At 44.2% G+C, this 26,200-nt stretch overlaps 2 protein-coding genes across 2 annotated transcripts in view; both read right to left on the reverse strand.

Annotated features, from left to right (window-relative positions):
• The window catches only part of LOC140070620 (polycystin-1-like protein 3), a 55,821-nt gene extending 49,105 nt beyond the window's left edge, over nucleotides 1–6,716 (reverse strand). Inside the window, exon 1 of the mRNA XM_072117326.1 lies at nucleotides 6,362–6,716. Coding sequence (XP_071973427.1) covers nucleotides 6,362–6,674 — 313 coding nt within the window. The 5' untranslated portion in view covers nucleotides 6,675–6,716. The remainder of the gene's footprint in view (nucleotides 1–6,361) is intronic.
• Nucleotides 6,717–7,472: 756 nt separating this feature from the next.
• Nucleotides 7,473–26,200, reverse strand: part of LOC140070621 (polycystin-1-like protein 2) — a 62,853-nt gene continuing 44,125 nt past the window's right edge. The window contains exons 14-23 of the mRNA XM_072117327.1: nucleotides 16,488–16,589; nucleotides 13,696–13,874; nucleotides 13,472–13,618; nucleotides 12,060–12,259; nucleotides 11,767–11,975; nucleotides 11,440–11,581; nucleotides 9,895–10,117; nucleotides 9,598–9,805; nucleotides 9,337–9,427; nucleotides 7,473–9,155 (exon numbers count right to left, since the gene is read on the reverse strand). Coding sequence (XP_071973428.1) covers nucleotides 9,133–9,155; nucleotides 9,337–9,427; nucleotides 9,598–9,805; nucleotides 9,895–10,117; nucleotides 11,440–11,581; nucleotides 11,767–11,975; nucleotides 12,060–12,259; nucleotides 13,472–13,618; nucleotides 13,696–13,874; nucleotides 16,488–16,589 — 1,524 coding nt within the window. The 3' untranslated portion in view covers nucleotides 7,473–9,132. The remainder of the gene's footprint in view (nucleotides 9,156–9,336; nucleotides 9,428–9,597; nucleotides 9,806–9,894; nucleotides 10,118–11,439; nucleotides 11,582–11,766; nucleotides 11,976–12,059; nucleotides 12,260–13,471; nucleotides 13,619–13,695; nucleotides 13,875–16,487; nucleotides 16,590–26,200) is intronic.

Below are 26,200 nucleotides of genomic sequence, written 5' to 3' on the forward strand. Positions count from 1 at the left end.
ATACATTATTCAGGTTGAGCTTCTTTCACCTGGTGGAGAATGAAAATCCGGAGAAATCCAGGCTTTATTCATCTTGATAAGCGTCAGCCTGTCAGCGCTGTCAGTCGACAGGCGTGTACGCTTATCGGTGATGATGCCACCAGCTGCACTGAAAACCCGCTCGGACAACACGCTAGCGGAAGGGCAGGCAAGAACCTCCAAGGCATACAGCGCCAGTTCGTGCCACATGTCCAGCTTTGAAACCCAGTAGTTGTAGGGAGCTGTGTGATCAATTAGGACGATGGTATGGTCAGCTACGTACTCCCTCACCATCTTTCTGTGACAGGTGACAGTGTCTTGCTGGGGTGACATAAAACTGGCAAAGGCCTTGTAAAGCGTACCCCTGCCAGTGCTGGAAAAGCTGCCTGCTCGCCTACTCTCCCTCGCTACTTGTCCCGCAGAAGTACGACCTCTGCCGCTAGCGCTGTCAGAAGGGAAATACTGTTTCAGCTTGTGCACCAGGGCCTGCTGGTATTCATGCATTCTCACACTCCTTTCCTCTCCAGGGATGAGAGTGTAAAGATTTTGTTTGTACCGTGGGTCCAGGAGAGTGAATACCCAGTAATCGGTGCTGGAATAAATTCTTTGAACGCGAGGGTCACGGGATAGGCAGCCTAGCATGAAATCTGCCATATGCGCCAGAGTCCCAACGCGCAAGAATTCACTCCCCTCACTGGCCTGACTGCCCATTTCCTCCGCCTCCAACTCCTCTTCTTCTGCCCATACACGCTGAACAGTGAAGGACTGAACAATGGTCCCCTCTTGTGTCTCGCCAACATTCTCCTCCTCTTCCTCCTCATCCTCCTCCACCTCCTCCGATATGCGCTGAGAAACAGACCTAAGGGTGCTTTGGCTATCAACAAGGGAATCTTCTTCCCCCGTCTCTTGTGACGAGCGCAAAGCTTACGACTTCATGCTGACCAGAGAGTTTTTCAACAGGCCAAGCAGCGGGATGGTGAGGCTGATGATGGCGGCATCGCCACTGACCATCTGTGTTGACTCCTCAAAGTTACTCAGCACCTGACAGATATCAGACATCCACATCCACTCCTCATTGTAGACTTGAGGAAGCTGACTGACCTGACTACCAGTTCTGGTGGAAGTTGACATCTGGCAGTCTACAATCGCTCTGCGCTGCTGGTAAACTCTGGATAACATGGTTAATGTTGAATTCCACCTCATGGGCACGTCGCACAACAGTCGGTGAGCGGGCAGTTGGTGGCGGCGCTGCGCTGCCCTGAGAGTGGCAGCATCTGTGCTGGACTTCCTGAAATGCGCACAGATGCAGCGCACCTTCGTGAGCAAATCAGACAGATTGGGGTATGTCTTGAGGAAACGCTGAACTATGAGATTTAACACATGGGCCAGGCATGGCACATGTGTCAGTCTGCCGAGTTGCAGAGCCGCCACCAGGTTACGGCCGTTGTCACACACAACCATGCCTGGCTTCAGGTTCAGCGGTGCCAGCCACAGATCGGTCTGCGCCGTGATGCCCTGTAATAGCTCTTGGGCGGTGTGCCTTTTATCGCCTAGGCTCAGCAGTTTGAGCACCGCCTGCTGTCGCTTAGCGACGGCACTGCTGCTGTGCCTAGAGCTACCGACTGATGGCGCCATGCCCACGGATGGTAATTCGGAGGAGGAGGAGGTGGAGGAGGGGTGGGAGGAGGAGGAGGCATAGTAGGCCTTTGAGACCTGGACCGAGGTAGGCCCCGCAATCCTCGGCGTCAGCAGTATATGACCAGCCCCAGGGTCAGACTTGGTCCCAGCCTCCACCAAGTTAACCCAATGTGCCGTCAGCGATATATAGTGGTCCTGCCCGGCAGCACTCGTCCACGTGTCCGTGGTCAGGTGGACCTTGTCAGAAACGGCGTTGGTCAGGGCACGGATGATGTTCTCTGACACGTGCTTGTGCAGGGCTGGGACTGCACATCGGGAAAAGTAGTGGCGGCTGGGGACCGAATACCGAGGGGCGGCCGCCGCCATGAGGTTTCGAAAGGCCTATAGGGCAGCATCTCCAGGCTAAGCAACTTGGAGATGTGGACGTTGAGGGCTTGGGCGTGTGGGTGGGTTGCGCTATACTTCCTTTTGCGCTCTAGTGTCTGGGGTATGGAGAGCTGAACGCTGGTGGATGCTGTGGAGGATCGTGGAGGCGAAGATGGGGTTTTTGCACGGGGGGTGTTTGGGCCGTGGTCCTGGGCAGGGGGCTGACTAGCAGATGACACAGGGGAAGGAGCAGTGGTGTGCCCGGCCGGAGGTGAACGGGCCTGGCCCCATTGAGTGGGGTGTTTAGCATTCATATGCCTGCGCATACTGGTGGTAGTTAAGCTAGTAGTGGTGGAACCCCTGCTGATCCTGGTTTGGCAAAGGTTGCACACCACAGTCCGTCGGTCATCCGGTGTTTCTTTAAAGAACCTCCAGACTTCTGAAAATATAGCCCTCGCCACGGGAGCTTGACTACGGGCAACATTTGGCGCTGATGCACCAGCTCTGGCCCTGCCTCTCCGTCTGGCCCCACCACTGCCTCTTCCAACCTGTTCTGCTATAGGACTCGCCTCCGTCTCAAAAGCACTGTGTTCACCCGGCCTATCAACCCAGCTTGGGTCTGTCACCTCATCATCCTCCGATCCCTCAGTCTGCTCCCCCCTCAGACTTCCTGCCCTGACAACAACTTCACCACTGTCTGACAACCGTGTCTCCTCATCGTCGGACACCTCTTTACACACTTCTTCCACTACGTCAAGAAGGTCATCATGACCCACAGACTGTGGCCGGTGTAAAACCTTGGCATCGGAAAAGAGCTCAGCAGCAACCGGACAAGTGGTTTGTGACTCTGGGAAGGGTCCAGAAAACAGTTCCTCAGAGTATGGCGGTTCAAATGCCAAATTTTCCTGGGTGGGGGCAGACTGGGGGGAAGGAGGCTGAGGTGCAGGAGCTGGAGGAGTGCCAATTTCGGTGACATGGGTGGACTGCGTGGAAGACTGACTGGTGGACAAATTGCAAGAAGCATTGTCGGCAATCCACGACATCACCTGTTCGCACTGTTCTGGCCTCAACAGTGCTCTACCACGAGTCCCAGTAACTTCAGACATGAACCTAGGGAGTGTAGCTCTGCGGCGTTCCCCTGCTCCCTCATCAGCAGGTGGTATCTCACCCCGCCCAGGACCACGGCCTATGACCCTTGCAGTAGTTGGACGCCCACGTCCCCGCCCTCGTCCTCTACCCCTAGCCCTCGGGTTAAACATTTTGAAAATGAAAGTTATAACTGTAAAAAATTTTTTTTTTTGTGCTTTTTTTGTTTTTTTTTGTGTTTTTTTGTTTTTAAAACCAAACGATGCTATCCTATTGCTATGGCTATTTTCTAGCCAACTATGAAAGCACACTGCTATTCCAGATGAGATGACGCTGAGTTATCAAAAAATAAACGTAAAATAAAAAGAAAATGGCAGACTGTGCCTAATTGAAATCAAACCCCTAATAAATTGTCCCACTTCGGTGTTTGAGATGGATATGTGCATCACTAAGCGCTAAACACAACGGTCGCAAGTCTCCCTGCAAAATTCCTCACAATATGGTAGTAGATGCACCACAGCAAGGCCAGCCACCAGCAAATCAACCAAAAATAAAATATATAACGCTATTGTAGGCCTAAGTAAGCCGTTTGGATTCTCCTATGGCTATTTCCTAGCCAACTATGAAAGCACACTGCTATGCCAAATGAGATGACGCTGAGTTATCAAAAAATAAACGTAAAATAAAAAGAAAATGGCAGACTGTGCCTAATTGAAATCAAACCCCTAATAAATTGTCCCACTTCGGTGTTTGAGATGGATATGTGCGTCACTAAGCGCTAAACACAACAGTCGCAAGTCTCCCTGCAAATTCCTCACAATATGGTAGTAGATGCACTACAGCAAGGCAAGCCACCAGCAGATCAACCAGAAATAAAATATATAACGCTATTGTAGGCCTAAGTAAGCCGTTTGGATTCTCCTATGGCTATTTTCTAGCCAACTATGAAAGCACACTGCTATGCCAGATGAGATGACGCTGAGTTATCAAAAAATGAACGTAAAATAAAAAGAAAATGGCAGACTGTGCCTAATTGAAATCAAACCCCTAATAAATTGTCCCATTTCGGTGTTTGAGATGGATATGTGCGTCACTAAGCACTAAACACAACGGTCGCAAGTCTCCCAGCAAATTCCTCACAATATGGTAGTAGATGCACTACAGCAAGGCCAGCCACCAGCAAATCAACCAAAAATAAAATATATAACGCTATTGTAGGCCTAAGTAAGCCGTTTGGATTCTCCTATGGCTATTTTCTAGCCAACTATGAAAGCACACTGCTATGCCAGATGAGATGACGCTGAGTTATCAAAAAATAAATGTAAAATAAAAAGAAAATGGCAGACTGTGCCTAATTGAAATCAAACCCCTAATAAATTGTCCCACTTTGGTGTTTGAGATGGATATGTGTGTCACTAAGAGCTAAACACAACGGTCGCAAGTCTCCCTGCAAATTCCTCACAATATGGTACTAGCTGCACTACTAGTGCCAGCAAGCCCAGCCACAAGCAAACAAAAAAAATAAAATATATAACGCTATTGTAGCCCTAACAAGGGCTGTTGGGTTCTTGTATACTCACTCCTGCCTAACAGTAAGCTAATAGAACACCCTAACGCTATCCCTGCAGCAGCAGCAACTCTCTCCCTAACGGCATCCAGACATAGAATGATCCGAGCAGCGCGGGCAGGGGCTAGTATATTCCAGGGTCACCTGATCAGGCCAGCCAACCACTGCTATCGACGTGTAAGGGTACCAAGTCATGCTGGGTGGAGTGCAGAGTCTCCTGGCTTGTGATTGGCCTTGTTTCTGGCCGCCAAAAACCTAAACGGCGGGAGATGCCATTTTCTCGAGCTGGCGAAATACTCGTCCGAGCAACAAGCAGTTTCGAGTACGCTAATGCTCGAATGAGCATCAAGCTCAAGGATGAGTATGTTCGCTCATCTCTAGTTCTCTGGTCTGATGAGACCAAGATCGAGATCTTTGGTGCCAACCACACACGTGACGTTTGGAGACTGGATGGCACTGCATACGACCCCAAGAATACCATCCCTACAGTCAAGCATAGTGGTGGCAGTTATCACTGACACTGGACTTTAGGAATACATACAGTTGAAGTTATCACTGTCTGTCACAGTTCTTCAGACTTCCCTTAAAAGGGCAGGTAATGTCAATGAAACTTATGTAAACTGCTGAAATGATTCAGAATGCCCATTGGAACCTATTACTAGCTAAAAATGATATTCCTGGTGATAGGTTTGCTTTAAAGGAAATCTAACTTTGTGAATCTATACATAGATGTAGATCCAATGATAATTTCCTGCCTACCTGCCTGAGATGAAACAATTTAATGGACTAGGCTGCTCCATGCTCCAGTAGCCTCCGGAGTGCTGCGTTCTTCCACGTCGCGCTCCCGGTTCGTCTTGCAAGGCATATCTGCCCTCTGCATAGACTGATTTCAATAGCGTCAAGTATGGCTTTATGGCAGCTAAGTCCATAAACAGATTGTTCCTAAATGTATAGACAACGTCAGACAATGCAGGTGCTAGCAGTGCTCTCACTTTAACATGGAAAAAGCTTTCAATAGCGTCAAGTGGGAGTACTTGTGAGCATTGATGGAAAGGGACGCTCTTGGCTCTAACTTTTGGAAGTTGTAGTTACTCCTCAATCTTATCCCAGTGCTAACATTATTTTGTCTCTGGCACTTGAGATGGACATTTGACAGGGTTGATAACATTACACTCATGCAAGAATTTCCGTATGGCGAAAAAATTGAAGAAATTGTGTTATATGTAATCTTTTACGGTTTTCTGGAAAAAGGAGTTTATCTTAAATGTAATACCATAGCTAAATTTAAGAAAATCTTGGGAGATTGGCGTGGAGTTCCTACATAACAGATTACTTTTATTAATAATAGGGCATTTACAGCACTGATGTGAATAGAGCACTTGTGGCAAGTAAAAATCTGCTATTTTGGTGCATCACCTTCTGTCTGTTATTTCTTAACCAGTTCCTCCAGAACCCTTTTTCCTTTTCATAGACCTGTATGAGATCTCACTGAGCTTTAGATGGAAATCAGCTGAGAAAGTCAGTATAGCAGGGAGGTGGATATGGGAATAGAGCTTGATAAGTATAGAAAGGAGCATTTTTCTCTGGAAATATATTACAATTTTCTAAAACATTATTGACCATTTAATATTCAGTTATGTAGAATATATAATTGCCCTTATTTTCCTTCTTACACGCTAAGTTTACCTTGGTCTCTCTGGTTGCCTTGTTTTAGTTTACCTTGAGTCATCTGGTCCTTTATTGGTGGCACAACTTCAATCCAGTAATAGCTTTCATCTTCAATTAGAAGTAAAATTTCCTCCAGTGTGTTCTGGTCTCCAATCTGGGCCAACTGTCCATCATGTTTCTGGCACCAAGATTTAGCTCCAGCATATGTCAACTCTTGATTAACAAGCTGAATGCAATGGTGTCCTACCTTCTTCTGGGTACCAGGGCATTGGGCACAAATGAAATGCTTCTCAGTCAAAAGAAGTAAGATCAAGCAGCATATAATCCACATAGTTCTTAGAGTTCATAGACAGAACACAGAGTAACCCTGTTTCTGCAGCGTTAGTCAGCAAATGATAGAGAGGAGCAGGAGCTCCCATTAATTGACCAAAATACGGGAGTGAATAGAATGGGGGACGCCCCGCCTCGACAGGTGCACACTCTAAACATGTACAATGGATTTGTGTTTTCTGAGCATACTTTTACCTTTGTGTTAACTGCAAATACATTTATTGTAGATGAAAGTGTAAGATCATTGCATAAAACACATGCTTAAACTACACCATACAAATCAGGGACAATTGCACATCAGACCTGGCTTTAGATTGTAGAGGCAAACTATATAAGAATATGTCTATGTAAACAATGGTAGAACATAAAACCTCTATGATTAAAGTAAATGCAATCTTCCAGGATAATATAAATTGCATAATAGATCCATGGACCTTGCAGACCTGTTTTTAATTAGTCCAATAAAGATGGCAGTGATTCTGTAGTAGATATGGCTGAAGATTCACTAATATGTAAGGACATTATCATGCAACTCCTTATGCCTGAACACTATTAGTATGAAATGGAGGGGGGGAGTTATGGTTAAAAATCAAGCATCATTTCAAGCAAAGATCTGTATCAAATACGTATGATGGTGCGGATTTGATACTGATTTTCACTCTCCCATAGATTTCAATATAAAAAAAGACACATGCAAAAATCTACAAGGACGCACAATAAAAGTAACATGATCATTATTTTATTTTTAATATTTTTAAAATTTTATTTATTTTTCTCCCTGAGCAACAATTTCCGCACAGAAAAAAAACATTGTCTACATTACTTTTTTCCAAATTCCATTCACTTAAATGCTACTGTATTTTCTACAACAAAATTTGCACAGAACATGCAATATGTGCGGATGGCCTAAGGCAGTGGTGGCGACCCTATGGCACGGGTGCCAGAGGTGGCACTCTGATCCCTCTCAGTGGGCACTCAGGCTGTTGCCCCAGGACAGAATTCACCAGACAGGATATTAAGGGATCCTCCTGCAGGCCCAGGTAGCCCATGACGTGACACGCTGAGCATTATTTTAAAGTGAAACATCTGGGTCTACCTGAGACTGCAGGGAGAGAAGGTGTGGACAGGGTCAGATTATAATTGGAGCTCCTGCTCTTGGTTTTCAAGGGAAGCTCCAAATGCAATACGAAATTTTCCCTCCTTCTGTCAACAATATTGGTTTCCTCAGTAATGTTGAAAGCTGTGGTATAGCACGGAGCAAAAAGATTACTGTCTAAAGTTACTGTCTAAATTGCTGTGTTGGCACTTTGCGATAAATAAGTGGGTTTGGATTGCAGTTTGGGCACTCGGTCTCTAAAAGGTTCGCCATCACTGGCCTAAGGCTTTTTTGGTAAATCTCTGCTTTCTTATTTCTATTGCAGGATTGCTTTACGTTGCAGCAGCCTAAGGCACATCCTAAAGCAATGAACATAGATCAACAAAAACATTTTCATTCAATTTTTACATGGACTGCTATTTATTTAGATGGCTGGCAAATACAGGCAGTCCCCGGGTTACATACAAGATAGGGTCTATAGATTTGTTCTTAAGTTGAATTTGTATGTAAGTCAGAACTGTATATTTTATCATTGTAATCCCAGCCAGAACTTTTTTGGTCTCTGTGACAATTGGATTTTCAAAAATGTTGGGTTGTCATAAGAATCAGGATTAACAATAAAGCTTCATTACAGACACCTGTGATAACTGTTATAGATGTTTATTGTAGCCTAGGACTAAAGTACAATAAATTACCAATATCCAGTGGTCCGTTTGTAACTAGGGGTCGTATGTAAGTCGAGTGTTCTTAAGTAGGGGACCGCCTGTAATAGTACATGTTCCCTGCTCAATCATGTCTGCTGGCTGAAGTTTAATCTAGCGATAACAGCTGTTCTCTATTGGTTTCTGAAGTTGGACATGTGAAATCACTTGATCACCGGACCAGCTTTACATGCATATTTTAGAAAGAAGTACACTTTAATATTCATTTCTTAATATTAATTTCTGGAGGATGTATTTGATACTGATGACCTGGGCTTAGAATACATCATCATTTTCATATAGATGGGGATAGCTGTCCATCCAAGATCCAGACCTTACAATGATCAGCATCAAGAATGATTGCCATCTCAAAATAACCCTGTAACAAACAATAAAAGGCACAAAAACTGTAGGTTAAAATATTTACTTCAGAAAGATTCTGTATGTCCCCTTATGTCTCATGTTGTGTTGTTTTACTCTGTAAGCATAACCGGGATTTTCCTACATATACAATACAAACGTAAACAAAAACAACATAATAAAAATGGGAATCAGAATTCGTAGCATCTGTGTATTGACTGTGTCTGATACTAAATAAAAGAATGGACATCCAAGAAGTTTGACACATAGACCAGGACGACTGCTCTGAGCCAGGGAATCTGTCACAGTGATGTCTCATGTTCATCTGCAACATATATAAATATTTATATTATTACATGGGTATAGAGGCATGTAGAATCTACAAAAACAAAGTATACATATACAACAAAGGACTAGGAAAAGAGCATTTTCTCAACAATAAAATATACACATGAATATTTTGTGAGAATTGTGAGAAATTAAGCTATAAAGAAAAGCAAACAAACCTGATATCCCCAGTTCTGTATCCAGAAGTTCTCCATCATCTTCATCTACCTTCTTTAATATTAGAGCAAAGAAAACAGCAAATCCCACGACCTGGTAATCAAATACAAAGGACTTTAAAAGGTTCCTTCATACTAATAAAGGTATAGAATTCAGATTGCAGCTTACTGTTTATAGCTTGTCTATAGTGCTTACTTTGGGCTTATTGCTACTGTCCCTGTGTTTGATGATTATTATAGAACAGGTTTAGATTCAATACCAACCTTAAGAGGCTGCAGAATAAAAATACTCTGGAAAAGAGATAGGGTCATGGAAACAATCCACCGAATAGAACTTTCTTTTCCATACTGGAACCCATACATCATTGTAAAGTAGGTAGAAACTACACTGATGGAGATCAGTATTGACCAACCAATAAATAAGAACCACCAAGGAAGTCTCTTCTTTTTTATTTGTTGCTTTTGTTGGGACCTACATGGGTATAATAGTACAAGTAACCAACATATATAGTCAAAGGGCCGTGAACATTTAGACTGTCTGAGACTAGGTTGGGGTTTTACCTTTGTGCAGGCAATGGGGGAACAGATTTTTCTAGTATATCCAGAAGAGCTTGTAATTGTATTAAGAAATCATCAAGCTTCTCATTGTCTGGAATCTGCTGGTTTCCAAGTTTCTGAAGATCTTGAGAAACTTTCTTTAGCTTTCGGGACACATAATGAGCACAAAATAATGCAAATAACTCATCACTGGAAAGTTGTGCCAGAGGTACTGAAGATGGCAGTGCTGGAGGGAAATCATAGGTATAATAAAAACGACAGGAAATAATCGTTGCTCTATACATATACATAAATACACAAGGGGGAGCTTTATCGTAGGATTTTACTGTATATATGGATATAGAACATTACTACTATTCCTATACTGTATATATGGCCACAGTCCAGTAGAACTACTACTATCCTGTATATATAATCACAGCATAAATACTCCTATACTGTATATATGGGCACAGTACAAATACTCCTATACTGTATATATGGGCACAGTAATACTACTATCCTATGTATATGCGCACAGCACAATTAAAGCAATGAGAATCTCATGTTGATTGATTGGTTCCTGCATCAGTGTAGCTACATCAGTCTCAAGGTTTGTTTGCTTCATAATGCACCAAATCAAATGGTATGTGTCCTCAGCAATAAAAGGTAAAAAATAGAAAAAAAAGAAAAAAAAATGGTATGTGTCCTTTAACTACTAGTGTTCAGTTTGGAAGTTCATCTGACAAAAGAACACAATTTGTGGACCTCTGCTTCAAATAGTTGAGTACCCCTGTTCTACACTATAAGGGCTCATTCACATGGCCGTTCATGGAGACATCCCCATAGACGGCAATGGCGGCCCGGCGGCGGTACGGTGCCACACATGTGTGGCACCAATCCGCGCTGCACACCGCAAAAAGATAGAGCATGCTTTATCTTTCTGCGAGTGTGCGGCTGTGCGTCGCTGTTTTCTATGAAGGGAGGAGGGGTCACCTCCTCCTCACCTCCAGCACACGGCGGTATGCCCACACGGCGGGCATACTGCGTGTGAATGAAGCCTAAGCATGCAGCAGTCTTGTTAGACAGGCTGGAAAGATCAGCAGAGTTATCCACTGAAAACATCCTGGCAACAGCAACCCCACCAAGAATGCAAGAATAGCAGGATTTACTTTTCTACTTCAGGTTAAGCAGCATCTTCCATTCCACATCTAGGCAATTTATATCTGGTTGCACTCCTATTGTGCAAACAATTTAGGTCTTAAAGGGTCTATACAATATAGATGTGATGTAGAGATGTGCTTTATATCACAGCAATGGGGATAGCCCCAGGACCTCATTATCCAGGTTATCCCACTTTTCGAGAAGTACCTGAAAGGGAGTGTGTGTGAGCTTCAGAAATTAATAGAACCACACATTTGGGATATGGAATTAATTTATGCTCAAATGCTCAAAGGACTTCAATATGTTCATAGTTGCTGTCTTTGACCATTATTTACCATGGATTTTGAGCACAAGATTAAATTGCAGAGTTTCATGACTACAAAAGTTACAATCTATGAGACTTACATCCAGGCGTTAGCTGCTTTTGCAAAAGTTGTGAGATGATCTGTAGGAGAGTGGTAAAATTTTGATTTGATTTTTGATCCAGGTCCACTTCTAATTTATTCTGAGAAGCTTGACTCAGAGTTCGCACTACTCCTGACAGGTCCTTACAGAAGGAACAGCAAGGTAGGAGCAAAAAAAAAGAAACATTACACAATACACAATGAACTAGTTTATGTTTTAAAAATATAGCAAAAGAAACAAAAAAAGCCAATCTTAGCTCCAGATTTTATTTTTACAAAAGTTACTAGGCACTACCACCAAAAGGGCAAAGCCAAATTATGTTCTTACCTCTAGAACAGTGTTAAAGCTTAGCTGGAATGGTGGGTTCTTTCTGGCATTGGCAACCTGTTTGCCCTTCTTATTTTTTGTCTTTGTGTCTTTATTTTCTCTTGGCTGGGTGTTTCGGAAGATGTAGATGATGAGTAGATTGACAGGAAACATAAGAATTGCACTTTCAAAGGCTATCATAATGTCCTTCCATGTCAGGATAAAACTTCCTGAAAAAGAAACATTCACAAACATGAGAGAGAAGTAGCATTAGTATGACTTCGACTTAAGACTGTGATTCTACAACTACTCACCAACACTAATAAGTACTGGATAAGCAGTTTGAGGAAGCTCCCAGAACATCAGGTTGATGACAATTGTACAGAGGAGAAGACACATACAACAGGACACTCTCTGGACACGTGTAAAAACACTACGGGCTGGGTGATTGAGGATGGAAATCCAGATGTGTTCATCACGCAGGCCCCTTAAAGTTTTTTGCAAGAAAATATTCCTTGGAAAACAGAACACGAAACATGAGCTGTGAATTGGTTTGGTAACCGGTCAAATTACCATTTTGTTGGGTCTACCTAGCATAGCATTGCTGTATAAGTGTATAATGTGACAGTATTGTTTTGCCCTGTAAGTGGGTTTACTATGGCAGCTCCAGTTATAGAAGAAATAAATAATACAAATCAATGACAGTTGATATTTAAATAACTAAAAATAGAAAAAAAATCACTGCGATTGCTATCCTCCAGCATGTCTTTCCTGAAAATTAAATGAAAAATCTGCAATGTCAGTAGTTTATTTTAACTTATAACAAAACATTTTAGTGCATTTTTATACTCTAAAAAGCCTGATGAAAACAAAATGATATTCACAAAAGACAATTTTAAATAAAAGCATTTTGATAAATACCAGTTCTATCTTGTGTAATAAGGGAATAGGATTTTGTAAATTGAATAAATTTAACTAATGTAAGAATATTAATAACTTTCCCAGTACAAACATTCACTAAAAAGCCCAAAACTACAAATATGTAATACAGGCAGTCCCCTAGTTAAGAACACCCGACTTACAAACGACCCCTAGTTACAAACGGACCTCTGGATATCGGTAATTTACTATACTTTAGTCCCAGGCTACAATGATCAGCTATAACACTTAACAAAGTGGTGTCTGCAATTAATCTTTATTGTTAATCCTGGTTCTTATGACAACCCAACATCTTTAAAATACAATTGTCACAGAGACCAAAACAATTTTGGTCATCTCACCAGGCTGTGATCTCTGAGAAGAAGCAGGAGGTGGAGCTAAACAGGAGCACAAAGGTGGGGGCTAAGCTCTGAGGAGTGAGTGACACAGCAAGTAACGTGTTGTTTTTTTAAATGCATCTAAAAAAAAACTCCAGTCCCTGGGACTACCCTAGGATTTTGTTAGGGTGCAAGGTAAGTTTTAACAAACAATTGTATTGTAATGCAAATACTTAGAAAAGGCAGAATTTATTTGTATTTATTGAATGTATTTATAAAGTGTCTCCGCCAGTTTTGTGTAATGGATACACTGTGTACCAAAAAAGTTGGTGCACACTTTCCGAGATGTGCAGGGACCTTGCACCAGTATTTGCATAGAACAGTTAGCGCTACTTTTGATAAATCTGGGCATATTTGTTAACAAATTTAGCAAATAAATTTTGATGTGATGTATTGTTTTTGGAGGCTACCTAAAACTCCTGAGTTCCTGGTCATTGGCAACTTTGAATGTCTTGCTCATAGAGTCTCCTCTGGGTGGTTCAGCTAGCCATGTGTTACACAGAAAATGCCAAGACATTTTGAGCTGGATATCCTGAATAGTGACCTGAGCAACATACCTATTAAATGAAATAAGAGAGATATAAGAAACAGTCTTTTTTGTGACTCGATTATAATCAAAAAGTTGTCACCTTACCAGCTTTTCTGAGGTCCTGTGCCTTCATGCTTGAGGGTGATACTTTTCAACTCACCCAAAGGTAATGGCACAGAAAGGATAAAGACATCTACATTGCCACTTCTAAAGACCTGATGTTTAGTGTCTGAGAGCAGGATAGGGCCAAACTGACTGTCAGCACCACCTAGTGAAAGCCACACCTGTCAACATAGGAAAATAATAAGGACACAAGATGCACAATATAGACAATAGTATAGGTGGACACATCTTAAAGGGAACCCGTCATCAGGAGGCCCATAGAGAAGTGTGTGGACATTGCCAAAGTGTTTTTATAAGAAAACTATTTCTCTCCGATAAAAAGAAAAGTTAGATGAAAGTCTACCTTTCCCTCTGCAGAGCAGTGGACTCATGACAGAGGGGTTTCACAGAGGGGGGTACTTTTCTCACTGGCCACTCCCATGGCACACGGGAGAGAAAGGTAAACTTTCATCTAACTTTTCTTTTTAGTAGAAAAAGTCAATTTTACTATAAATACACTTTGGCAATGTGCACACTATTCTGTATGGGGAAAAAGAAAAAGAGCTCCTGATGACAGGTTCCCTTTAATCACTGATTTGAGGTGTTTTATTTAGTCTTAATGACAATTGACAATTGAAGGTGTAATCCAAGCCTGGGTATGTATGACATATGCATGAGATGGAATCTGCACCTATCTTGGGAATAGCAACTGGAGAGTGGATACGCCTGCATGGCAAACTCTCTATTCCAGCGCCAGGAAGGTTGTCAGTGGAGATTGATGCAGGGCGTGTGCCTATCATGTATTTATGATGCGCGTCGGGGACTTTATACCAGACAACAGGTGGAATACTGATCATGGGTATGTGCAATACTTCCCCTTTAGTTTTTATGCAATAAAGATATTGTAATAATGACAAAGGGTATGTGCAATACGTTTTTCTGAGCTTCTATGTAATAGGATATGACACATTTATCTGCCTTTGGTACTAGTCATCATAGTAAGGAGTGTGTTTTTTGAAAGACTGCATTTGGGAGCCATATGCATTGTGCACCTTATAGCACTTGACACTTTCCTTTTGCAAATAGCATAAGTGTCATCTTTCATACCTATATTTACATGCACTGTGCACTTTAAAATACTTGACATCTGCCCCTTACAAAGAGCTTAATTGCTATCCACTTTAACCTTAGTGCCAACTTCTCCGCATACCTGTTTTTGATACATAGAGCAAGAATCATTCCCATGAATCACCCTGTATTATCTGTCTGTATTTTTGTATTGTCCTTGTTTTCATCAATAAGATCAACCTGTTAATAGCTTTTTAAAGGTAGACTATAGGTAGAGTACAGCTAGGGAGATCCCACTGGGAATGATTGAATTATTTAAATAACATTAGTCCTGCCCTTTACCTTATGTATGCAGCTATATTATTAGTGTTAATATATCATAAATACCAAAGTTAGGAATACCCCTTTAACTGTGAGTGGTATTATTGAAAACAACAACAGACCATGTAAAAATGTTAGCGTAACTGTAAAGGTTTTTGTTCACAAATCAATAGCACTTGGGATGTAAAACAAATTTGCCTATTATCTTTATATCCTGTAGTTTCTTTGCTATCCCCCTCAGATTATCTCAGAGCTGCAGTGACTGCTTCCTCTCCATTAGCTGATGCCCTATGAGACCATAGTTTGTTTACACTTTGTTTCTGGTTGGTTTCCTGGGAGGGGAGGAGCTTCTGCTCCCTGCCCACAGGGGAAGAGGTCATGTTTCATTGAATGTAGCAGAGCTGGAAGTGTAAAGAACAGTGAATACAGATGTCTCCTGCACAGAATAGTGAGCTACAAGATCTTCCCTATTCCCTATCAGTCCCTCCATCCCAGTCTGTAATTTCACAGAACTTTCTCTGTCTCGCCATTCTTCATGCTGCTCCTCTCCCCCAACTTGTCATTGGGGGAGCTATGTGCAGATAAGCTATTAACCCTTAGTGCTCAGACAGCACAGGCAATAGACTACATGTAACTGGTTTACTTATTATTTCTTCCACTTAATACGTGTTCTCTGCTCCTCCATGTGATGGAAGCTGCCAGGCTAGTCACTATATACATCCTCTATGTGCACTGTACATATTCCCTGCTCCTCCGTGTCATGGAAGCTGCCAGGCTGTCACCATATACATCCTGTATGTGCACTGTACATATTCCCTGCTCCTCCATGTGATGGAAGCTGCCAGACTGTCACCATATACATCCTGCATGTGCATTGTGCAATGTGGGAAACTAAATGGATTTAATGATACATTATTTTGAGAGAGAACACAAAGCATCATGGGATCACTGGATTCTGGATTAGTGGAAATCAGTACTGTAGCTTGAAAAATACCACTTCTCTAAATGGATGAGTTTAGGTTTGGTGAAAGGAGAATGGTACTTGCCCTGCATTGTGCCAACTGTAAAATCCTTATGCTTTAGCTTACTAAGACATTTCTGAATAATTGTATGCTTCCAGGTTTGTGAAAACAATTTAGAGAATTCTAGAACAAATGTGATCCAGAGAAAAAAAGCAAGGTCCATAAAGGCATGTTGGGTGAACTTGATATAGAGGAACCTGACTGTCTTTCACAGAGGCCATTCTCAACCCATTGGAACGTCTTTGTGATGAATTGGATAGTGAATGCGAGCCAGGAACACTCTCACCAAAATCAGCACCTGCCCTACCAAATGCTTTGATCTTTCTTTGTAACATGTAATATTGTAATATTGCAGTAATAATCAGATATAAAATGACATCTTACCTTGGCAGTGGTCCCTGCCCCCCTCCTGTGACCAGTGCACACAGTAATTAGGTAACGGTATAATCCACAAGGATCACTATCATGAGGCACAATTACTCGAGTCTGTGATTGAAAAAAATAAAAGATAAACATAATGGGGAAGATTTATCGAGTGCCAACACCCAGGGCCAGCTTACATCCATGCCCCCCCCCCCCTACCTCACCACCATGGTGAATAGATCATGAGGCTTAGACCTGATGGTGTACCTGCCAGGCGTTCTGGCTGGCAGACAAAACTAAGCCAGCCCCGAACTTGCATACTTTTTACTAAAAATCAGCGAACATTCAACTGTGAATTAATAATAATAATTCTTTATTTATATAGCGCACACAGATTACACAGCGATGCACAAATCAGTCCCTGTCCCCAATGGGGCTCACAATCTAATCAACCTACCAGTACCCTGGTTTTCGGCGGATTTCGGCGGATTGTGGCGCAACGGCACCGGCATGCACACGACGGAAATGGGGGGGGGGGCGTGGCCGTACGGAAACCCGACGGATTCGGAAAAACCTCCGCATTTAAAAAAAAAAGTGTCGCGGGACTCGCACTTACCTGCACGGCTTGGTGAAGATCAGTGCATTCCGATGAACTTCAGCGCCGCAGCGACACCTGGTGGACGTCAGGGGAACTACCTTAGTGAATCGCCGGAAGACCCGAATCCCCCACAGAGAACGCGCCGTGGGATCGCGAATGGACCGGGTAAGTAAATCTGCCCCTGTGTGTTATATTAATTTTTGCTCCTAAAGAGGCACTAGGTCTTATTTTCAGGGGATGTCTTATTTTAGGGGAAACAGGGTATGTTGTGGAGTGTGGGAGGAATGTTCACTGATTTTGAAAAAAATGGAGCAGGCACGGGAAGGAATACCCTGTGCCCATCCAACTCCACTGTCTGCCGCAACCCTCCACACCCACATGGTTTGAAGGTGATGTATTCGCCAGAATAATAACAATTTCTTGCAGTGCACAAGAAATTGCAATTATATCTGTGTTTCTATGCCAAAAAAACTGGTGTAGAAGCACTGATAAATCTCCCCCTATATGAGAGCTCCTTCACACAGCATTAACCCCTTAAAGACGCAGCCTGTTTGTACGTTAAAGGGAACCTACCACCACGATTCTACCTATAAAGGTAGATCGGGTGGTAGGTGGATGTAAGGGACGTGAGGAGAGCTCTTTTTAGAGCTAATCCTCACGTCCCCGCTAACTTTTAATAAACTTTATTCCCCTAACATGTAAATTTAGTTATGCGGCTACTGGGGCGTGGAGTAGCCGGGCACGAGGCTACACAGCGCGGCTACTCCACGCCCCAGTAGCCACGTTACTCCTCCTACCCTGTGTGTTCAGCTCGCGGCATCCGACAAGCCGGAGTTCTGCGCATGCGCAGTAGCTCCGGCCTCGGAGCTGTGGCTGCTCAGCTGCGTTCTGCGCATGCGCAGAACGCCAGCATGTCGGGCGAGGGCGCGCAGCTACGAGGAGCTGCGCGCCGAACACACAGGGTAGGAGGAGTAACGTGGCTACTGGGGCGTGGAGTAGCCGCGCTGTGTAGCCTCGTGCCCGGCTACTCCACGCCCCAGTAGCCGCATAACTAAATTTACATGTTAGGGGAATAAAGTTTATTAAAAGTTAGCGGGGACGTGAGGATTAGCTCTAAAAAGAGCTCTCCTCACATCCCTTACATCCACCTACCACCCGATCTACCTTTATAGGTAGAATCGTGGTGGTAGGTGCCCTTTAAGGCTCGGTACTTTTTTTTTTAAATATGACAAGTGTCTCTTCCTGTGGTAATAACTTTTCAACGCTTTAAGATATCTCTGTGATTTTGAGATAGTTTTCTCGTGAGACATTGCAGTTTATGTTAGTAGTGTCATTTCGGTGATCCGTTCCTTTTTTGGGGGGTAAAAATTCAAAAATTTAGGAAAAATTTGAAAAGAATGACTATTTTCAAAGTTTCAAATGTTATACTTTTTAGACAAAAAGTGATACCACAAATTTTTTTTGATAGAAACCTTTTGCCATTGGTCTTCTTATATCCATTATTTGTTTTACGTTTCCATTTTTTTTATGGATGTGAGAAGGTTTGAAGTTTTAGTAGCAACTTCTCAGATTTTCTTGAAATTTGAAAAATGCGAACTTTTTGGTGATCAATTCAGTTTGGAAGTGCCCTATAAAGGCTTATGTACTATATACCCTGTAAGGGAATTAGCTCCGGGGATCGTCGTCTCCTAAGCATACGACCAGCACACACAGGGAATTCACACAATGTGAGTAAGGTTAAAACTGGCCTCAGCCAGCTTTATTTGGCAGTACACAAACTCAAAACATAAAATAATACCTAAGCCTCTCCGGCACTAACTACACATCGAGGTTCCCTACCTCACCAGGTGCTGGCCTACTGCCAGCCACCCCAAAAACACAGTACAGTTCACTGCCACTGCTCCACAGGCCTTTGCCGTAGCCTGTCTCTTCCCCAGGGTGGAGCCCAGTCTGAAGTCTGCCCCATGTATTAGTGCAGCCCCTCCAGCTGAAAACTAATCAACTTAATTAGACAGACCCAACTTTTCCAGGTCTGTCTTCTACTCAGCTTTTCATAAGGCAAAATGCACATTTTATGCCGAAAAGCTTCTCTAGTGGCAGCCACCCTGCCACATATCCTCCCCCTGTGATCAAGGCCGTAGGCCTGATCAATAAGCTTAATTCTCCCTCCGGGGTCAAAGCTCCTATATTGGGGTCTAATCCCTACGGTTCCTAAAAGCACTGCAGAGACCCTACTATCTACTACATCTTCTATACCTGGAAAATGACAGCTTTTTTCCTTAACTGCAGGAGACACAGACAGCTCAAAATTAGTCCCAGCATCTCTTCCTTCACACAACTGATCATCTTCAATCATGTCTCTATTAACAATGATAGATTTTCTTCTCTTTCTCTTGCATTTTACTGGAGACTCCACATACCCCTCAGGACTTGGCATGGTTAGGCCCCATCTCTTCATCACCTTGTGGATGCCGTCACACCGGTTACCATCCACTGAGGCATATGCACTGTGCTTCTTCCCCTTAGCATTGCACACGACACGCACGGGTTTGCCCGTTTTCCAGTCTTCAGCTTCGACACCTTCTTTGTCATTGAAGGGGGCATTACCGTTCAGAACCAGGGCACGATTCACATTGGTGAGCTTCTGGTCACATGTCTGCCAAGCTGTGCGCTTGCTACCTCTGAGGTCACAACCTCCGCTCTCGGTATAGGTGAAACTCATCTCAACATCAGCATCATCCTCATCACCTCCAGCTAACACTTTGGACTTCGGACTCAAGTCCTGGCATGGACTTTCCACAATGGCAGCCTTAAGCTCTTTATGGCTTGCACTAGGTTCCTGGCTGACCTCTTCCTCGGTCAGTCCTTCATACGCCTTGCTGGCTAACACCTCCGTCTTCACCGAGTCTTTCCTGTGTAGGAATTTCGAGGGCTCTGCTGACATTATATCAGACACCGTCTCCTCACATCCACTGCAGTCATCACCCGGTATATCTTCAAGGCACTTCTCACCATCCAGACCATCTTCACTTTCGCTCTTCAGATGATCAGGCAGATCTACCGTTGGGTGCAGCTGTGCTGGAGTCTCTGTAGGGCCCATCTGGGTATTCCTCCACTTGCCCAGAGAATGCTGGCATGCACTATGACAGAGACGAGACGACAGAGCTTCCACACGTACACAGCAACTCGGCTGGTCCCTTTGTTGTAGACTTGGCGCCACTTCAACCTTCTCCACAGGTTCAGCAGGCTGAGACAGCTCTTCACCTGTCTTCGGGAGGTAACCATCAACCCATTCTTCGGATTTTCCCAAGACTGTATTCAGGCTACTGGTTATAAGCGATCCCACTTGGGTGGCCATCACGGTTGGGACTACAGACTTAGTCACAGCCACACCGCCTTGTACTGCACCAGCTTCCCAGCCCAATATACCGGACATCGCACCTGTAACAGTGTCTCGGGCACCAGTCACTGTATTTGTCTTCAATACGGCTTTTCCAGTTGGCTGCTGAAGAAAAGCCAGGTTGAACTCCTGTTTCCCCAAACCTTTGCAAGCAAAGTCATTACTTGTGGCAACCGGTGGCTCCAGAATGCCTATGAGAGGCCTTGATCCAGTCACTGTAACGTCAGTCAAGGGCTTCTCCTCCTTCTCAGCAACATCACGATCACTGCGGATGCATGGGCGACCTTCCCTCACAGAGTTGTAGACTGCACTCACCACACTGCAGGCAGAACTACCAAAGGGCTGGTGCATCACATGTTCCACCACCTTCTGTGGATCTGGGGCCCCCTCATCCGTAGGTGTATGATTAAGAGTGGCGCTTCCACCCTGTTCACACACAATTTCAGTCAGCACGCCATCATGCGTATTCTGCGGTTCATCAGCAGGTGTACAGGGGTCTGGTTTACGCCTGGTCTCCTTCCTAGGACACTTCTGGTGCCACATCCCGACAGAACACACCTGGAGGTCGGCATCACCATTTTGGCACTTTCTTTTGCTCCCCGAACACATGTGAACCTCCCATTCACTTTTCTTTGCAAACACTGTATCACAGAAAGGACAGTACGAGATATCAATCTTCAACTCATGTTTCTGTAATATATGTCTCTTTAGGTCATCTTTTCTTCTATAAGACACGTGACAATTGTAGCATTTATACCAGTTATTCCGCAAACCAGTATTCACATGACGCTTCAGTTTATTGAGGCTTCTTCTGGCCTTGTTCACACACGAACTCAGTACATCAATCTCCTCAGAAGCCTCAGGTGTATCAGATGTCTGGTCTCCCCCTGACATTTCCTGAACACTGATGTGAGACTCCTCCACAGGTGACTGACACAGGCTATCCTCACCTCCTGCAGGTTCTGAGCGAGTAGCTGCTTCTCTAGGGCTCTGTTCACACTCACTGTTTGTGTAACTCTGGGCTGAAGGGAAACCACTAACCATCAGGATCTCATTATCTTCACCTGCCCTTGCTATGGCGGTATCCCTATCTGAACTGCCATTAGCTACATTACACATCTCAGGCTCGCTACCTGTGTCATTACAACTCACAACCTCTAGGGGCACCTCTGAGCTAACTCTCTCAGTACCTAGGGCTGCACCTAGTTCACATTCTGCATAATTCTGAACAGACATTGTAACGCTATCAGATGTTATCGGCATTGCAGAATTGTCACATGTTACAGGTAGTGTCATATAATCACAGTTAACACTATAATCACAGGTTAGAGGCAGATTATGCACAACATTACACTTTTCTGGTTTAACTTCAGAAATTAAGGCATCACAAATATTATCATCATCACATAGTCCATCAGACTTTATCAGTCTCAGTGGCAGAGTCTCCTTCTGTGGGATCAAGACCCCTTGGTCACAATTCAGACTGCAACCTGTTGAGACTCCACCCACCATCACCTCAGGTCGCCGAGACTTCTCCAGATCGTCCTTTGGGGAGATTGGGACTGTACCCGATGTCAGAGGGGTCTCCCAGGAAAAGCAGCTATTCCCCCCACTTGGAATACTTTCCCACAAGTCCCAGAAAAAAGGGAAGTTTTTCCCCAGGATGAACTCCACCTCCAGATCTGCACAAATCTCCAGCTTATGTGTCACAATCGCAATATCACTTTCAAAGTCAATCCAGACAGTCTTACCCTTCCCTGGCTGGTACTTCAGGAACAATAAGATGTCCGGATTAACTCTGGAGACATCCTGAGAACAGTCCAGTTCCACCATCAGCGGGATTCCACCCACTATCATCTCACAGGTCTTGACTGGCAACTTCTCTGGTCTCCTGACCAGAGGACAATGAGGTGCACTGACCTCACATGGCACAGCCGCATGCTGTCGCCGTTGGTTGCCCCTAGCAACCACATCTTTGCGCTGCTGCATACACGCTGCAACACGTGGCCACTTGACCGCAGGACATTCCGCCACACACCGGTTCATCCGTAGACATCTGCAAGGCTGCTCCCGTCGGTTGCCCCCGGCAACAGCACATAGCAACCTCTCCTCAGGAACTGCAGATCGATCACAGACATCTCGAACCATCGGCTGGGAACCGCTCGGCTTGGCATTTGGGGTCTCCATAACCCGAATGGCTTCTGGCATTCCAAGGTCCTCCCACATCATCTGCCGCCAGCGTCTCTGGAACTCATCCATCGGACCCATGGCGATTACTCCCACAGCAAACCAGCAGTCTCTGTATATCTCTCACACCAAGACAAATCTTCCCGTGACCACAGCGCCTCCAGCAGCAGGAACAACAGTCTCTCACATGAGGGCTACTGGCCCTTTAAATCTCGCTGTGTGTGCTGATTTCCATGCCATAGCATACCGCCACCATATGTAAGGGAATTAGCTCCGGGGATCGTCGTCTCCTAAGCATACGACCAGCACACACAGGGAATTCACACAATGTGAGTAAGGTTAAAACTGGCCTCAGCCAGCTTTATTTGGCAGTACACAAACTCAAAACATAAAATAATACCTAAGCCTCTCCGGCACTAACTACACATCGAGGTTCCCTACCTCACCAGGTGCTGGCCTACTGCCAGCCACCCCAAAAACACAGTACAGTTCACTGCCACTGCTCCACAGGCCTTTGCCGTAGCCTGTCTCTTCCCCAGGGTGGAGCCCAGTCTGAAGTCTGCCCCATGTATTAGTGCAGCCCCTCCAGCTGAAAACTAATCAACTTAATTAGACAGACCCAACTTTTCCAGGTCTGTCTTCTACTCAGCTTTTCATAAGGCAAAATGCACATTTTATGCCGAAAAGCTTCTCTAGTGGCAGCCACCCTGCCACAACCCCCACAAGTAATACCATTTTATGAACCTAACATCTCAACCTATTCAAATCAGCATTTAAGAAGTCTGTTAACCCTTTAATTATTTTTCCGGAAGTATACGAAAATGGATTGGAAATTTTGAAATTTCAATTTTTGATTTCAATCTTTCTAATTTAGCCCTAAAATGGATACATTCAGAAGGAATTTGAGGTAAATATATATTCCTAATTTCTTGCCCTGCTTCTTCCGAGTACGGCAATACCAGACATGTGGATGTCAGCTGCTGTTTCCCCGCACAGTGATGTCCAGAACAGAGTTAGCGATACTGGGAATTTGGAAGGCCAATTTGGCTGCAAATATTTTGTGGTGCCACAGTGTAATTGAAGAGCCCCTGAAGTAAAAGTACAATAGAAAACCCCCCAAAATGTCGCCATTTCGGAAACTAGACCCCTCAAAGAATTTATCGGTGGTTGTGGTGAGCATTTTAACCCCCGACATGCTGGTCAAAATTGAATGCAAAGTAAATGGTGCAGAGTAAAAATTGTGTTTTTATCTCAAAAATGTCATTTTAGTGCCTCATATACTGTGCCCAACCCATGCCACTTTAGACAAACACCCCAAAAACCATTCTGCGGGTTGTCCCGAGTACGGCAATACCACACATGTGCCAATAATTTACAGACTGGGCACACGGCAGGGCTGAGAACGGAAGGAGTGAAATTTTGATTTTCCAGCTCCGTTTTACACGTTTGGATTTGGAGTGCCATGTCATGTTGGCAGGGCCCGTGAGGTGCCAGTGCAATAGAAACCCCAAATAAATGATACCATTTCGGAAACTAGACCCCTCAAAGAATTTATCGTGGTTGTGGTGAGCATTTTAACCCCCAACACGCTGGTCAAAATTGAATGCAAAGTAAATGGTGCAGAGTAAAAATTGCGTTTTTATCTCAAAAATGTCATTTTAGTGCCTCATATACTGTGCCCAACCCATGCCACTTTAGACAAACACCCCAAAAATCATTCTGCGGGTTGTCCCGAGTACGGCAATACCACACATGTGCCAATAATTTACAGACTGGGCACACGGCAGGGGTCAGGAAGAAAGAAGCACAATTTAGGTTTTCAAGCTCCGTTTTCACTAGATTGGTAATGGGGGGTACCCCCGAGGTACCAGTACAATAGAAACCCCCAAGTAGTGACCCCATTTTGGAAAGGGCACCCCTTAAAGAATGTATGTAGGCTTGTATGAGCATTTTAATTTGAGGTGCTGGCTCAAATGTAATACAAAGTGAGTAGTGCAGAGAAACAATTGTATTGCAATTTATCAAATATGCCATTGAAGTGACAAAAGTATTTTGCCCAACTCATGTCACTGGGGAAAAACACATCAAAAATCATTCTGCGGGTTACCCCGGTTAGGGCAATACCCCATAGGAGGCAATAATCTGTAGAATGGAGACACGACAGGGCTCAAAAGGGAATAACATGTTGGAGCACAGACATTGTACATTTTTTTTTCTTTTTGGCATCATGAAAGATTTGTAGATGCCAATAGGGGCCAGTACAGTAGAAACCCCTAAGAACTGACCCTATTTTGGAAACTACACCCCTCCATGAATTAATCTAGGGGTATAGTTAGCATTTTAACCCCACAGGTGGACCCCTGAAAAAGTGCATAATGGATAGTGCATAGTAAAAAATATCCATTATGTCATTTTGTGCCCAGCTGCTGCCATGGGAGACAAACACCCTAAAAATCATGATGCATGTTTTCCCGGGTAAAGCATAGGGGACAGTAATCTACAGGCTGGGCACATGGCAGGGCTTAGAAGGGAAGGTGCGGCATGCGGCATGATGTATAAGCTGTGCGTCAGGGTAACAACAGGGTACTCTAAAAATCCAGGGATGTATGAGAAATTTGGAAGCAATCTTTCATACATAACCCTGGTTTTTCTGGGCATGTCTCACATGAATGGTGTCCTTCCGAATGCCATTTTTGGAGCACACCCTGCACCTCTTTTGTGACCTTCCCTTGCTGGCTGTTTGGGGAACTACTCCTGGAAAGTGCTGCCCTGGTACAATACGTGATGTGGCCTCACTTCCAGATGTACTAGCACTCCCCCCTTCCTGGTCTCCAAAAAGAAAGTACTTTATTACCACCTCTTGAAATTCCAGGAAAGTTCCCCTCTGGCCGGCATATCGATGCTGCACATAAGCATTATACAATGCCATCTGCATGATGTGCACGGCCAGCTTCTTGTACCACACCCTCGACTTCCGCATGGCATTGTACGGCTGAAGCACCTGGTCAGACAAGTCCACCCCTCCCATGTATTTGTTTAATCTAAAATACAGTCCGGCTTGGGGGTTTCTGTACTGGTACCTCGTACTGGGACAGGGGTGGTGGTGTGCTCATGTATTGTGGTTAATACAAGGACCTCTCTCTTGTCCTTGTACTTAACACACAATACAGAGTCGCTGCATAGTGCCCTGCTTTCGTGCCTTTTAAGTTTTTGTCCAAGCAGCGACTGAGGGAGACCTGCGTACAGTGCCGCATGCCGCAGTATTTCTGGAAGAGAGGCACTTGAACAGGGTAGTGCTGGTGTAGAAATTGTCCAGATAGAGGTGGTAGCCCTGGTCCAGCAGTGGGTGCACCAAATCCCACACTATCTTCCCTGTAACACCCAGGAAGGGGGGGCATTCTGGGGGCACTATAGTGGAGTCCCTCCCTTCATATACCCTGAACTTGTAGGTATACCCTGATGAACTTTCGCACAGCTTATACATCTCCACACAATACCTTGCCCTCTTATTGGGCAGGTACTGGCGGAATTGAAGTCTCCCTTTGAATT

Source organism: Engystomops pustulosus, chromosome 7 (assembly GCF_040894005.1).
Source record: "Engystomops pustulosus chromosome 7, aEngPut4.maternal, whole genome shotgun sequence".
NCBI classification, from domain to species: Eukaryota; Metazoa; Chordata; class Amphibia; order Anura; family Leptodactylidae; genus Engystomops; species Engystomops pustulosus.